This window comes from Asparagus officinalis, chromosome 8 (genome assembly GCF_001876935.1).
Source record: "Asparagus officinalis chromosome 8, Aspof.V1, whole genome shotgun sequence".
Taxonomy (NCBI): domain Eukaryota; kingdom Viridiplantae; phylum Streptophyta; class Magnoliopsida; order Asparagales; family Asparagaceae; genus Asparagus; species Asparagus officinalis.
The window spans coordinates 24,208,340-24,225,567 of NC_033801.1; the positions used below are offsets into that span (position 1 = coordinate 24,208,340).

General features: G+C 37.1%; 1 protein-coding gene across 1 annotated transcript; it reads left to right on the forward strand.

The window, feature by feature from the left end:
* On the forward strand, positions 6,039–7,174 carry LOC109821012. Its single transcript, XM_020387205.1, has 4 exons — positions 6,039–6,147; positions 6,202–6,371; positions 6,470–6,956; positions 7,062–7,174. The coding sequence occupies exons 1-4, from the start codon at positions 6,039–6,041 to the stop codon at positions 7,172–7,174; spliced, it is 879 nt and encodes a 292-aa protein (XP_020242794.1).

A 17,228-nucleotide genomic window follows, 5' to 3' on the forward strand; every position in this document is an offset into this window, starting at 1 on the left:
ATATCTGCTCTTCTTAGTGATCACCGGCGAAGGGTAATACTAAGGAAAAGGGGGGACGGGTGATGAAGATTCTGATGAAGACCTCTCCTCTCCTTGTTGAAGCGCTCGACCACTCTTCACTGCAGCAGGGCTTCGCCAATCTTCTCCAAAAATCCAGATCTTGAAAAATGAGGTAAGGGGTGGCTATTTATAGGCCATGGGGAGCACCTAGGGTGCCTAGACACCCTAGGGTGTCTCAAGAAATCCGAGACACCCCTAGGGTGTCTCGGAATTTCTGAGACACCCCTTGGGGTGTTTTGGAATTCCTGAGACTCCGTTGAGGTGTATTCGATTGTTTTCGCCGTAAATTCTTCGTCTGAACTCGGATTTGAGTGATTCCAAGTGCGTTGGATGCATGACGAAGAGTTCGATCCGCTCCGGTGGTTGGATTATCTGTAGAGTGGTCGAGACATGAGGGGCATCGTCCTTTTTGTGAACATTGCCGGGTTCCCGATTGGCCCGGGTCTTCGTTGTTCCGAAATCCTATCAGCTCACGTAGTTCGTCGATTCATTTCAATCGTTCATCGACGTCAATTGGACTCCTGTGGATCGGATAGTGACGTTCATCGTCGCTCTTTAACACTGAACCGTTTGTGGAGACCTATAGGCAATTTTCGATGCCTACAGGTGTAGCATGAGATGAATTATGTCTGCCGGAAGTATAATGCTGGAAGCTATAAAAACCCTAGTCCCAATAAACCACAACCACAATGACTGAAATCACAATAGTTCAAGAGAAAGAAAGTACCTTGCGGAGCCTGTTATAATTGTGGAAAGTTTGGACATTTCAAACCCACTTGCCCACAAGGTGAAAAACAGGAGAATAAGGGAGGCTATAAGCATCTGGAACAAGGGGGTACTAGCAAAAGAGAATTCATTGGTGTGACGGAATGCAATGTTGTGATGACATATATTAGCGGTTGGTGGACTGATTCTGGTGTGACCAGACGTATCGCAAAGGATAAGAATAGAGTCACAGAATTCACCGAACTAAAGAAAGGAGAATAGAGGATCTATATGGGAAACAATACCTATCTCGATGTAGAAGGTATTGGTTCATATATATTGGATCTTGGGGACAATATTCTTGTCCTTAAAGATGTATTCTATGTGCCAAGAATTCGGCACAACCTGATCTATGTTCCCAGATTGATGAAGAAAAGACTGAAAATTAGGTTCTACAATAACCGAGATTCTATAGACAAAAATAATTAAGCGTATGCTATGGGAAAATATGTGTCCGAGCATGAATTATGCATTCTTCTAATAGTTTATAATAATTCTGATAATAAATTTTTTAATTTGAACTGCTTGTTCTGTTATATTTCTAAGTCTAAATTGTGACATTCTAAATTAGGACATACTAGTATTTTAACAATGAAAGAAATTATCAGAATGAACTTACTACCTGCACTATCTAATGTTCAATTGTCACCATGTAAACATTGTTAAATAACTAGAAAATCTTTTATTGGTGGACAAAGAGCCAATAAACTTTTAGGCTTGATACACTCGGATATTTGTGGTCCCCTAAGGGCCCGTTTGTTTGCACAAAAGTAATTATGAAGTAGCTGAAGTAAAAGAAGTAAAGGCTACTTCTGTTATTTCCAAGCAAAAAAACATGTTTGTTTCTTTGAAAAACTTACTTCCATTACTTTCTTAAATGCTTATGTGGCGCTTACGTGTCATCCTTACTTCTTCCATTACTTTCTTAAATGCTTATGTGGCGCTTACGTGTCATCCTTACTTCCAAAATAGTTTTCCAATCCTTAATACTCAGAAGTAGCTCGGAAGTAGTTGAAATGCATATTAATTAGGAAATAAATAACTTTTTATTAATATTTCCTTTATCGGTTACTTCTAACAGATTTTCATTGATAAAATTACTTCCTAGTAATATTTCCACATGTTATCCAAACAAAAAAAAGTAAATGAAGAAGAATAAGTTCTACTTCCATTACTTCTAAAAATATACGAAACAAACAAAAAAGTGCTATTTCCACTACTTCCTACTTCATAGTTTTGAAAGTTACTTTTATAACATATTTCTTACTTCTAATACTTCCATTATCCAAACGGGGCCTAAGTGTCAAAACTTATAGTAATAAAGAATATTTTATTACTTTTATACATGATTATTTTAAGTTTGCACATGTCTATCTTATATCTAGAAAATTAGAAGCTTTTGACTACTTTGAGAGATATAAGACATAAGTTGAAAGCCAACTTGGAATAAAAATCAAAATTTTGAGAACCGATAGAGGTGGGGGATATATCTCTAAAGAATTTTAGAGTTATTGCATTCAACATAGAATTAAAAGGTATACACTAATACCATATACACCACAACAGAATGATGTTGCTGAAAGAAAGAATATAACATTGCTGAATGTAGTTTGATGCATGTTGTCTTATTCTGGTCTCTCCAAATTTTTTTTGGGGAGAAACATTGTTAACTGCAAACTATATTTTAAATAGAATTCTCACGAAGTCAGTTGTATCTACATGTAAAACCCCAAAAATTTATGTTAATATAATTAATATGTGATTAATTATGATTTATGGATATTTATTTTGATAAATATAGTTAAATAGGGTATGAGTATGATACCATGTGTTTTGAGTATAAACAAGTTCATTCATGAGAAAGAAAAGAGTCGAAACATGTATAATAGCCAATTATGTGTAACTAAAAAATTCCAGTCCGGTCGACCGCCGCGGTCGACCGCAGTCCGGTCGACCGCCACGGTCGACCGCAAAACCTGCAGAAAGTCAAATTCCTGTTTTGAGTTGGTTTTGGTTTTCTAAAGCCCATATTCGTTTTTCCTGGTTTATATATCAAACTTTCACAAATTTTTCTAGTTTTCTAAGAACCCTAACAGCCACCAAACCCCCACAAACCCTAATTTGATTCTTGGAGAATATTGAAGGCTTTCAAGTGGATTTTTTGAGTGATTTTAGCATTTGGATTGGAGATCTGCTTTGGCTTGGCATCCTAAAATGTTTTTCTACAAGTTTCAGGCGAGTTCATCTCTGCTAATCCCCCTCCTAGTTTTTAAAACGTTTTAAAGAGTTTCTAACATGTTTTGTAGAGCCAAATTGACTACTTTATGAATAAAAGTTAATTCTTTTGTATTATATATATAAAGACTAGGTCTTTCCATGTTAAAAAATTTGAGAACGAATTTACAGAAGTATGTAAGATCTAAAAATGATTTAAAACGTAGTTTAATCTGAAGAAGGATGATTTGTTCTTTGTTTCGAGTTTTTATGCATGACTTAGGGTTTTGAATATAAATTTTATGCAAATAATCATGCTATATATATTGAGTTTGTTTCCAGAAGTTTTTTTATCTACTGTAGACATGCTCTCATGCAAGTTTCATGTTGTTTTAATCAATGTTTGAATCACCTAAATACGGCATGAACACGACACACACAACCAGATTGAGAATCTAGAATATCAGCCCACGGTCGACCGTACCATAGCGGCGGTCGACCGCGTGCAGGACAAAGGCCTGAGTAGGCTCTAGAACCCGTCGTGGTCGACCACCGTTCTTGTGCGGTCGACCGCCACACAGTCAGTGGCCCTGTGCATGTTTTCTTCATTGTTTTGCTTTTTGAGTGAGTCTCTCGACTTTGCACTGTTATGATACAATGTTTATGAGCTGTTTAACATTTGAAATGTCAGTAAACACCAGATATGTACACTTACACCAAGATATATACACATATGTTTAAAATATGACGTGTTAACATGATAAATAAGAAAAATACATAAATATTATGTTTCTGGAATAGGGAGATGAAACCTATTTCCGAAGGACGATTGAGTAAGAGTATTACAAAAGTATCGTCATATTATGCTTTCAAAATAGGGAGATGAAACCTATTTCCGCAGGGCGATTGAGTAAGAGTATTATAAAAGTATCGTCATATTATGTTTCTAGAATAAGGAGATAAAACCTATTTCCACAGAACGATTGAGTAATAGTATTACAAAAGTATCGTCATATTATGTTTCTGGGATAGGGAGATAAAACCTATTACCGCAGAGCGATTGAGTAAGAATATTATAAGAGTATCCCTAATATATAAGAGATGCACATTTGTAAGTAATATAAATTATAAATTGGTTTCCATTTTTTGGATACCCGTGAGTAGGGTGCTTTCTCTGAGACCGTGACTTACACAACATGGTATTTGGTTGGCTTTTATTTGGATGAGTTCCTTTTATGTTAGATCCATCTACCCGAGTGTAGATCAGGATGAGATATTTATTCTACATGTTTGAGGTTTGGAATGTTTTTCTTTTGATTTATTGCTTTCATTCATAGGGTTTGGAGTTAGTATTTAGGGAGTTACAATTTGAGACATGATATATACATGAGGGTTTCATTGTTTTGATTATTTTGCTCGACGTACTAACTCTCGTGTTGTGATTTTCTAAATATTAACTTCTAGTTAAAATTTTATGAATGATTTCATATGTATATGTACTAACTCTATTTTCTATATACTCCTACCCCTTCTCCTGGGGAGAGGTGGAGATGATCTTGCTATAGCGTACTAACTCTATTTTCTATATACTCCTACCCCTTCTCCTGGGGAGAGGTGGAGATGATCTTGCTATAGCGTTTTAACGCTCGTTGTTTTCCCCCCTTTCAGGCAGCGAGTCAGGCGCACAGAGAGTCATAGCTTGATGGGATTTTCTCATAGATTCCATCTAGTTGTTTACTATTTAGTAGTTATTTCAGAACTCCACGGTTAGTTGTTTATGTTCACACTCTAGACTTGTATTTCATTTTGTAGAGGCTGAGAGTCATAGTGATATTTTATTTGACTCATTGTACTTGAGGTTTATTTCAGACTCAAATGTATTTCTACTCTATTTTAGTTGGGCTCACTGATGATTATTCTCATGCTTCCTCTGTGTATATCTGGATTTACTCTATTTCTTTTACTTGCCTGTCTATACCTTCACCTATTTGTTGTTTTCACTAGAGAGATAGTAATTGTGATGGTGAAACATGTCGTAGCACGATGTTTGGTGCTTGACAGGTTTGACAATCCGGGTTTTACCTTGGACTACAGCTTTGTGTGAACCCTGGGGCGTCATAGTTGGTATCAGAGCTCTAGTTTTAATATCCTTAGGATCATCCCTGTGTCATATTGTGGAGTTAGGATAGAGTTTCCTAGGAATCATGTATACAGTCCGCTAGGAATTTCTAGTGTGAGTGAGGACGTATTATATATATACGTGGGAAATTAGAAATATTTTTTTATGATGAACTATTTGCTTTTAATAATAAGGCATGCTATGAGTAATATGTGATACGATTTACTTATTGGTATACGTTATATCTTTTTCTGCTTGAGATTCTATTTACTGCGTAATAAGCTCTACTTCTATATTATAGATGTCAGGAAGAGGACGTGGACGCCGAGGTACTCATGCTCAAGGAGCTGAGTAGGTTGATAGAGAGCCTAAGCCACAGCAGACTCCGTAGTACTAAGTGGATCTCATAGCACCGTTAGCAGCTCGTCTGGAAGTTATTGAGGAGTAGTTAGCAGATCAAGGTTGGTAGAGAACACCCTCTCAGGAGGAGATACCAGAAGGGACACTGGTAGTCAAGCCACCACCTTCAGTTGTTGATGGAGTGGCTGAGCAGAAGGCTTGGCTTTGTTTGGTAGAGAGGTACCAGAAGTTGAAGGCTCCAGAGTTTCATGGTTCGACGGACTCCATTGCGGCACACAAATGGAAGGAAGATGTAAGCAACATTCTAGACATGCTTAATGTGAATACTGTGCAGAAGCAAAGACTAGCAGCTTTTAGTCTCAAGGGTGATGTAGGAGGATGATATCGGCTTCATTTTACTCTAGAGCAGAGGTTGACAGCCTCATGGGAGATTTTTGTGTATTTCTTCGAGGAGCAGTATGTTTTGGCTACAGCGAAAGCCAGAAAGGAGTTAGAGTTGGCTCAATTGGAGTAGGGGGACATGTCGGTTACGAATTTTGAGAGTAAGTTTATGTCACTACTTAGATTCAATGGCATGTGGCACACCGAGGAAAGACATGCTCAGATGTTCATGATGGGACTTCGTCCAGGTTTGTGCCAATATCTAGTATCTTGAAGATTCCATTCAGTGCGGGAGGTGGTAGATGCTACCATAGCCCAGGAGATAGACACATCTATGTTTATCAAGGGTAAAGATGAAAATGCTAAGTCAAGACAGCCAGGAGATAAGGGTAAGGGTAAAAGACCTTTTACAGGCTCAGGAGGACCCCAGCATCAGAATAAGTTTCCACAGCAACAGAGTCCCCATAATAAGGTCAATCATCAGGATCACAGGGCGTAACAACAGCGCCGATTTCATGGAGCTTGTTTTAATTACAACAAGTCAGGCCACAGAGCAGCAAAGTGCCGTAGCGCACCCGCAGCAGGCCAGCAGGACAGGAATCCGCTCGTGGTCAGGGTCAACAGTTAAGGATTGAGGCACCTCCAGTAGTCCCGAGGATTGAAGGACAGGTGCGAGCGATTCAGGAGATCCAGCAGGGACATATAGTCCCATATGTTCCAGGTGATGCAGCACAGCCGACTGGTAGGGTGTATGCAGTTATTCCTTGCGATCATGGCGCGAACAAGATGGTGGTGGAAGGTACTTTCGTTGTGAATTCATTTCCAGCATGTATTCTTTTTGACTTTGGCGCTTCGCATTCTTTTATCTCCTATGATTTCTCGGTTAGTCTCCAGCTTATGGCGCAGCCATTAGATTTTTCTTTATCTGTATCTACTCCTTTAGGGGAGACGTCTCTTTTAGAGTGTGTTTGTAGGAGATGTATCGTCATCTTGGACGATTCTAAGTTTGTGATAGACCTGATCGTATTGCGTATGTCTGAGTTCGATGTTATCCTTGGTACGGATTGGCTATCTTCCTACCATGTGAGTATCGACTGTTTTGCGAAGACAGTCAGTTTACGAGCTTTTGATAGATCTGAGTTAGTGGTAATGATCTCCAGAGGCAACCAGTTTGCGGAGTCATATCTGGCATACGTCGAGGATGTGATGTTACAGAATCGGGGTGCAGATTTGAGTGAGATGCGAGTAGCCTCAGAGTTCCAGGATGTCTTTTAGGACATATCAGGTTTACCTCCAGTGAGAGAGGTCGAGTTCTGCATAGAGTTGCAGTCAGGCACCGTGCTGATTTCCCGAGCTCCTTATCGTATAGCACCTGCTGAGATGAGGGAGCTACAGATCCATCTAGATGAGTTATTGTCTCAAGGATTCATTCGACGGAGTTATTCTTCGTGGGAAGCACCAGTCCTTTTTGTGAAGAAGAAGGACGTGAGTATGTGATTATGCATTGAATATCGTGAGTTGAACAAGGTCACTATCCGAAACATGTACCCATTACCGAGGATCGATGACTTGTTCGACCAGTGTAGGGGCTCAGTGTTTTTCGAAGATAGATCTTCATTCTGGTTATCATCAGTTATGGGTTTGGGAGATGGATATTCCCAAAACCGCCTTCTTGACTCGATATAGGTCATTTGAGTTTCTTGTCATGCCATTTGGGCTGACCAATGCACCCGCAGTATTCATGGATTTGATGAATCGGGTTTTCCATCCATACTTGGACCAGTTAGTGATAGTTTTCATTAATGATATTCTTATTTATTCGAGATCGGAGGCAGAGCATGAGCAACATTTGAGGTTGGCATTGCAGACTTTGTGGGAACACCAGCTGTATGCAAAATTTAGCAAATATGAATTCTGGTTATCGGAGGTCAGATTTTTGGGCCATGTCATCAGCCGAGAGGGCATTGTAGTAGATCCGGCTAAAGTAGAGGTCGTACTTGATTGGGAACCACCGAAGACAGTTACAGAGATTCATAGCTTCTTGGGTCTGAAAGGCTATTACAGGAAATTTATTCAAAACTTCTTGAAGATCGCGATGCCACTTACACACCTTACTAAAAAGAGTGTACAGTTCATTTGGAGCACAGAGTGCCAGAAGGCATTTAAGACATTGAAGACTAAGTTGACTTTAGTACCAATATTGATTATTCCCAGCAGTGATAAGACTTTTGTTATCTATACTGATGCATCTTTATCGGGTCTTGGAGGAGTATTAATGTAGACCTAGAAAGTCGTAGCCTATATTTCGAGATAGTTAAGGACTCATGAGCAGAATTATCCTACACATGATTTGGAGCTAGCAGCAGTGGTCTTTGCATTGAAAGCATAGAGGTATTTTTTGTACGGAGTGTAGTTTGAGTTATTCACAGATCACCAGAGTTTGAAGTACCTCTTCTCATAGAAAGAACTCAACCTGAGACAACAACGATGGATAAAGTTTATTAAGGATTATGAGTTCTCTATATAGTATCATCCGGAAAAGGCGAACGTGGTAGCAGACGCGTTGAGCAGGAAGCGTCATCACGGGCTAGCAGCTTTGGGGTGTTCACTATATCAGGATCTTTATACCCTCAGTCATTATGATTTCAGGCTAGAGATTGGTGGGAGCTGTGTTTTCTTAGGAGCTTTATCAGTACAACCATCTTGGGGAGATAGAGTAGTCGGAGCTCAGTTAGAGGATTCGTGGATTCAATTCCGTAAGGGGGGAGATCTCCAAAGAACCCAAGGATGATTGGACTATTAGAGTAGATAGAGGCCTTCGGATGAAGGGTAGGATCGTCATGACAATCAATCTATGGCTGAAGATGGAACTTTTTGATGAGACACATCGCAGTAGATATACGGTGCACCTAGGCACAATGAAGATGTACAAGGATCTGAAGAGGCATTTTTGGTGGAGTGGTATGCGCAGAGAGATTACAAATTATGTGGCTAAGTGTTATACCTGCCAGCAAGTTAAGATAGAACATCAGAGACCTGTAGGAATCCTACAACCTTTACCCATTCCTGAGTGGAAGTGGGCAGATACTTTTATGGATTTCATAGTAGGGTTGCCTAAATCAAAGAAAGAAAATAATTCTATTTGGGTGATAGTAGAAAGGTTGACAAAGTCGGCGCATTTCTTACCTATGAGGACGACTTATACGACAGACACCTATACGAGGATTTTTATTCGAGAGATTGTCAGATTTCATGGAGTTCCGGAGACGATTGTATCAGATCGAGGCTCAGTCTTTACATCCCATTTCTGGAGGAGTCTTCAGGATGCTTTTGGCAGCCAGTTATCATTTAGCAGTGTATTTCACCCCCAGATGGTCAGACCGAGAGGGTGAATCAGGTATTGGAGGATATGCTGAGAGCATGTGTTATAGATTTTTAGGGTAGCTGGGAGGATCACATCCCATTAATTAAATTTGCATATAATAATAGTTATCAAGTTACCATCGGGATAGCACCGTATGAAGACTTGTACGGGAAGTCTTGCAGATCGCCTATATATTGGGCACAACCAGATAATAGTCTATTACTTAGCCCGGAGCTAGTTAGGCAAACCACGAAAAAGGTGACATTGATTCAAGAGCGCATTCTTGCTGCACAGAGTAGGCAAAAGAGTTATGCAGATTAGCGAAGACGACCATTAGAATTTCAGGTCGGAGACTTAGTTATGTTAAAAGTATCACCGATGAAGGGTGCTCAGCGATTCGGTAGACGGGGGAAGCTCACCCCAAGATATGTTGGTCCTTTCAGGATTATTGAGTGCATTGGAACTATTTCATATAGATTAGATCTTCCGGCATCGATATCGAGTGTACATGATATATTTTATATTTTGATGCTTAAGAAGCATTTGCGTGACGAAGAGCAGCAGAGGGTGATTGATTCACCAGAGGTTGAGATACAGGATGATTTGACTATCGTAGAGATTCCGATATGCATTCTTGCTAGAGAGAATAAAAAACTTAGAAACAAAGTCATTCCATTAGTGAAAGTTCAGTGGAACCGACAAGGAGCGGAAGAGATTTCTTAGGAGCACGAGGAGGGTGTTCGTCACGACTACCCGCACCTGTTTGAACAGGCAAGGTCGATATTTAAATGTGATTATATGCGTTGATAGATTTGATTATATATATTGTTTAGTCACATTTATATTTAATGCTAGAATGGGTCATTCAACACTTAGCTCTTAATTATTCGGAACATATGGTATATATATAGGGCGTTCCTTGTTTGGATTTTTCGCCCGACGTACAAGTTCCATCTAATTAGAGGTTAAGTGAGAATGTATGCATTTTAGATTGTTAAGTTTAAATGTTTCTTATATTTTAAATCGGGAGATTAATGATATGAGATGTGTACGTGAGAGTTTCCTTGTTTGGATTATCCCCTTTTTGTGCTTTTCTCGTATTATTAATCTCTGCGATACGACTGCGGAATTTCGAGGACGAAATTCTTTTAAGGGGGGATGAATGTAAAACCCCAACAATTTATGTTAATATAATTAATATGAGATTAATTATGATTTATGTATATTTATTTTAATAAATATAGTTAAATAGGGTATGAGTATGATACCATGTGTTTTGAGTATAAAAAAGTTCATTCATGAGAAAGAAAAGAGTCGAAACATGCATAATGGCCAAATATGTGTAACTAAAAAATTCCAGTCCGGTCGACCGCAGTCCGATCGACCGCAGTCCGATCGATCGCCACGGTCCGGTCGACCGCCACGGTCGACCGCAGTCCGGTCGATCGGCACGGTCGACCTCAAAACTTGCAGAAAGTCAGATTCTTGTTTTGAGTTGGTTCTGGTTTTCTAAAGCCCATATTTGTTTTTCCTGGTTTATATATCAAACTTTCATGAATTTTCCCAGTTTTCTAAGAACCCTAATAGCCACCAAACCCCCATAAACCCTAATTTGATTCTTGAAGAATATTGGAGGCTTTCAAGTGGATTTTTCGGGTGATTTTGGCTTTTGGATTGGAGATCTGCTTTGTCTTGGCATCCTAAAACGTTTTTCTATAAGTTTCAGGTGAGTTCATCTCTGCTAATCCCCCTCCTAGTTTTTAAAATGTTTTAAAGAGTTTCTAACATGTTTTGTAGAGCCAAATTAACTAGTTTATGAATAAAAGTCAATTCTTTTGTATTATATGTATAAAGACTAGGCTTTCCATGTTAAAAAGTTTGAGAATGAATTTACACAAGTATGTAAGATCTGAAAATGATTTAAAATGTGGTTTAATCTAAAGAAAGATGATTTGTTCTTCGTTTTGAGTTTTTATGCATGACGTAGGATTTTGAATATAAATTTTATGCAAATAATCATGCTAGATATGTTGAGTTTGTTTCCAGAAGTTTTTTTTTATCTACTGTAGACATACTCTCATGCAAGTTTCATGTTGTTTTAATCATGTTTAAATCACCTAAACACGTCGTAAACACAACACACACAACCTGATTGAGAATTTAAAATATCAGCCCACGGTCGACCGTGCCATAGCGGCGGGGGGGCGCGTGCAGGACAGAGGCCTGAGTAGGTCAACCGCCGTTCTTGTGCTGTCGACCGCCACACATTCAGTGGCCTTGTGCATGTTTTCTTCGTTGTTTTGCTTTTCGGGTGAGTCTCTCGACTTTGCACTGTTATGATACAATGTTTATGAGCAGTTTCTAAAATGTCAGTAAACACCAGATATGTATACGTACACCAAGATATATACACGTATGTTTAAAATATGATGTGTTAACATGATAAATTAGAAAAATACACAAATATTATGTTTTCGGAATAGAGAGATGAAACTTATTTCTGCAGGGTGATTGAGTAAGAGTATTACAAAAGTATCGTCATATTATGTTTCCGGAATAGAGAGATGAAACCTATTTCCGCAGGGCGATTGAGTAAGAGTATTACAAAAGTATCGTCATATTATGTTTCCTGAATAGGGAGATGAAACCTATTTCCGTAGGATGATTGAGTAAGAGTATTACAAAAGTATCATCATATGATGTTTTCGAGATATGAAGATAAAACCTATTGCCGCAGAGCGATTGAGTAAGAATATTACAAGAGTATTGCTAATGTATAAGAGATGCACATTTGTAAGTAATATAAATTATAAATTGGTTTCTATTTTTTGAATACTCACGAGTAGGGTGCTTTCTCTTAGACCGTGACTTACACAACATAGTATTTGGTTGGCTTTTGTTTGGATGAGTTCCTTTTATGTTAGATCCATCTACCCGAGTGTAGATCAGGATGAGATATTTGTTCTACATGTTTAAGGTTTGGAGTGTTTTCCTTTTGGTTTATTGCTTTCATTCATAGGGTTTGGAGTTAGTATTTAGGGAGTCACAATTTGAGACATGGTATATACATGAGGGTTTCCTTGTTTGGATTATTTCGCTCGATGTACTAACTCTTGTGTTTTGATTTCCTAAATATTAACTTCCAGTTAGAATTTTATGAATGATTTTATATGTATATGTACTAACTCTATTTTCTATATACTCATACCCTTTCCCCTGGGGAGAGGTGGAGATGATCTCGCTATAGCGCTTTGACGCTCGTTGTTTTCCTCCCTTTCAGGCAGTGAGTCAGACGTACGAAGAGTCGCAAGTTGATTGGATTTTCTCATAGATTCCATCTAGATATTTACTATTTAGTAGTTATTTCAGAACTCCACAGTTAGTTGTTTATGTTCAGACTCTAGACTTGTATTTTATTTTGTAGAGGCTGAGAGTCATAGTGATATTTTATTTGACTCAGATGTATTTCTACTCTATTTTAGTTGGGCTCACTGATGATTATTCCCATGCTTCCTCTGTGTATATCTGGCTTTACTCTATTTCTTTTACTTGCCTGTCTGTACCTTCACCTATTTGTTGTTTACACTAGAGAGATAGTAATTATGATGGTGAAACATGTCGTAGCACGGTGTTTGGTGCTTGGCAGGTTTGACAATCCGGGTTTTACATTGGACTGCAGCCTTGTGTGAACCCTAGGGTGTCACACTACACCTTATGAATTATAGAATGGAAGGAAACCTAATCTGAGTCATCTCATAAAGTGGGGATCTATAGCTCATGTTCTCATTCCATATCAACTTAGAAATAAGTTAAATTTTAAAACAATAAAGTGTAGATTCATAGGGTAGAAAAATCAAAAGATTATAAGTTATACAATAAAGAAAAGAGTCATTGAAAGTATAGATGCTACATTTCTAGGGAATCTAAAGGAAGATGGACAAGTTTAAGAGGAAATAGAACATCTAATTATAATAGATGATGATTATTACAGTGTTATTCGTACTAATGATCCAGATATTGCGAATGAATCTAACCTTAAAAATGATGGAAATACCTATGGAAAATGATCACCCGATTGTAGGCAACAAAAGGCCAAGAACACAATATTTATGGATGGATAATTACTATTTGTATTCATGTGAGCCATCTTGTTTCTCGATAGATACAAATATAGGAGAATAAGATCCCTTAATCTTCTCTGATGCGATGAATTGCGTGAATCAACTTTATGGCTAGAAACCATGAGATAAGAACTTGATTCTATTGAAAAGAATAAGGTGTGGGAGTTATGTGATTTACCGAAAAATAGAAAAGCCGTAGGATGCAAATGAGTGCTTAAAAAGAAATATTGTGTTGATGGATCTATTGATAAATTCAAAGCACGATTAGTTATCAAGGGTTACAGCCAGAAGACATGAATAGATTTTCAGAAGACGTACTCTTCTGTAGCTAAATTTGCATCCATTAGAATTATTTTGGCTATCGTTGCATATCTTGATTTAGAGCTATTCCAAATAGATGTTAAAACTACATTCCTTAACGGAGAGTTGAAGGAAGCGATATATATGCAACAACATGAAGGTTTTCAGTTGAAAGGATAGGAACATAAATTTTATAAATTAATGAAATCTCTATATGGTTTAAAACAATCTTCTAGACAATGGTATCTCAAATTTCATGATGCAGTCACCAAACTTGATTTTATTCAAAATAAATTAGTTAATTATGTATATATCTTGAAAAATGGGAGAGAATTTATTATATTATCCTTATGTGTGGGTAATATATTACTCGCCGGAAATAACATAGAAATATTGAATAAAATCAAGGCAGATCTCAGCGAAAAGTTTGAGATGAAAGACAAGAGAGATACATCATATATTCTTAGAATTCAAATAATTCGAGATAGAAAGTCTAGAATGTAAGTTTAAACCAAGAAAAATATTTAAGATAGTTCTTAAAAGGTTTGGAATGGATAATTATAATCCGACATCAACTTCGTTAGTCATGGGAAATAGATTGTGTAAAGAGCAAAACCCTGGAGAGGGGCAAAAGCTATTAGATGTTCTTTATGCTCAAGTAGTTAGAAGCTTGATGTATGCAATGCTGTGCACTAGACTTGATTTAGCTTATGCTGTAAGTCTGGTTAGTCGATATCAAAGTAATCTGGGACCAACATATGAGGAAGCTGTTAAAAGGATTATGAAGTATATCATAGATACACTGACTCATAGATTAGTTTATAAAGCTGATTCGTTTGATCTCCTCGGTTACTCCGATGCTGATTTCAGAGGAGATAAAGATGATGGAAAGTCTATTTCTGGACACTTATTCATCGTTGGAGGAGGAGCTGTTTCTTGGAGTAGCAAGAAATAAGGATGTGTTTCTAGATACACACAAGAAGCTGAATATATAGCTTGTAGTATGTAATTACACATGCTGTCTAGATTAAGACGGTTTTTAATTGATCTAGAGATCAATTTATTAGAAGGACCTATTGTTATTTATTGTGATAATCAAGCAGTACTTAGCTTGATCAATAGTGATGCGAATAGCTTCAAAGGAAAACACATTGAGATCTAGTATCACTATATTCGAGATATTATAGAAAAAGGGGAAGTTAAAGTGACTTATATCCCCACTGTAGATATGATTGTTGATTCTTTGATAAAAGAAATACTAGCAAAATCTTTTATCAAATATGTAAGTTTGATGGGACTTAGAAATAAATAAGTCAAAGTAAAATTTTATGAATAATAAAATAAAAGTTACTCTCTACAAAAAGTATGAGTAATGGTAAGTAGAAATATGGATCTCACGGATAGTGGAAGTCATATCACTTAGTTAATTTGATTAAGTGGGAGATGTTATTTTGACTTGGTCTTGTGTGACCAAATCAACTATTTTCTGGTGAGAGAATTGTGGGGAAGTGGGTTGTTGAGAGAATCTCTCTTAGAGGCAGTAATTGAGGGAATGGAGATGATGTGTAGCCTCTATAAATAGTGCAGTCTTCTCTTGAGAAGATACAACACAGAAATACAACCCTAAAACCCATTACCGGAGCCCTCCCCTCAAAATAAATTCCAATCTTTTCTCCTCTCTTCTTAAAGTAACAAATTATACTCAGATAATCCAATAAAAGAGTTTAATAAAAGCTCTAGATATATGTCTATAAAATTAAAGCAAAATGCAAAATGATTTAGAATGAAACCCTTAGTATATATTGAACAAGATATATTAGAATATAAAAAAAAAAGATGTTGAACGGGAAAATCTAGGATTAGTCAGCCCTGCCAAATCTTAATACATGTCTACTAGCTAGATTTGTAGTAAGAATTCATGTTGAAGAAATAACGGGAAATGCTTGAATAGTAATTAATTATAAAAAATTAAAAGGATTTGATGGATTTTTTATCCCATCAATCGAATCTTTAATATAGAAGATAAAAGACAATAAATACTTTAGTAAATTTGATGTCAAATCAGGTTTTTGGCAAATAAAAATTAGAGATAAACTATCTAAACAATTAACAACCTTTAGTACTCAAAATGGACATTAAATATGAAATGTTATGCCATTTTTGGCTTAAAGAATGCACCCCAAATATTTTAAAAATGAAAGCTGATCTATCATTTGCTCTAGTATATATGGATATCATATCCTAGTAATATCAAAAACAATAGAGAGCATAAAAGACACCTGTTAATAGTAAGAACAAGATTTTTTACAAAATGAAATTATATTAATAAAAAAATTTATTATAGCAGTACATGAAATATAATTTTTATGAAGAAAAATAATACGAGGAAAGTTATAGATACAAGACCATATAATAAAGAAAATCAGAAGTTTTCCTAAAATAAGAAAGGACTTACAAGAAATTATAGGAATACTGTTTAAAGCAAGTACATAGGCCAAAGACCTATGATATATATTTATACTAATAAATGTGAATAGCAAGTACTTAATGGGGTGTTACATCATCATAATGGGGTGTGAATGGAGGGATAATGAGGGAGAGGCCAAAGGCCTCCCTCATCTCATAATACTCCCCCTTATCCATCCATTACCTTGAGTTTAGCTTATGAACACTTTAGGGTTCGTAAAGCTAATGGGGTGGATACTTCTGGATCCAGAGTAAACTTGTTTGCCTCGTTAAAACCTTAGCTGTCATATATTATTCTACGGATTATAGTAATTACCTCTAGATCACAGATCTAGGGACGATCGATACTAAAGATCCGTAGAACGCTGCCTCCTTGCGATGATCCGTCGAACGCTCCCGCTGCAACGAACCAGATCTCAATGCGCAAAAGAGGAAGGAAATATTTTTTATGGCTCAGGGATTCAAGAACACTTCGTGCTGATAACGTGTTTAAAGCAAGTACATAGGCCAAAGGCCTATGATATATATTTACACTAATCAATGTGAATAGGTTGAGTACCCAAGAGTCACCCTCACTTAATGGGGTGTTACATCACCATAATGGGGTGTGAATGGAGGGATAATGAGGGGGAGGCCAAAGGCCTCCCTCATCTCATAATAAATACTAAATTATGGATGGAAATTTTTTTTTTAATAGTTCTGTTAATAAAAATGGTAAATAAAATAACAAAATAATATAAAAAGAACACGATAAACCAGTATCAACATGGAATACTAATAAAATAAAAATATAATTGACTGAAGAAGAAAACAATATATAAAATAAAATAGTTAATTGTAAATATTCCTAAAGTAGCTATACCCAAACTAGAAAATGATTTACATGTTTTTACGGATGTCTCAGACTATTTTTAAGATGATATATGCGGATATGCTTCTTTAAAATTTATAAACCAATAACAAACACTAGTAGAAAACAGAGTATTGGCGACGGGGAAATCCGTCGCCAATGCAGTCAAATCCGTCACGAATGCACATTCGTGACGCCCACTTGCCCGTCACCAATAATCCCCTCGCC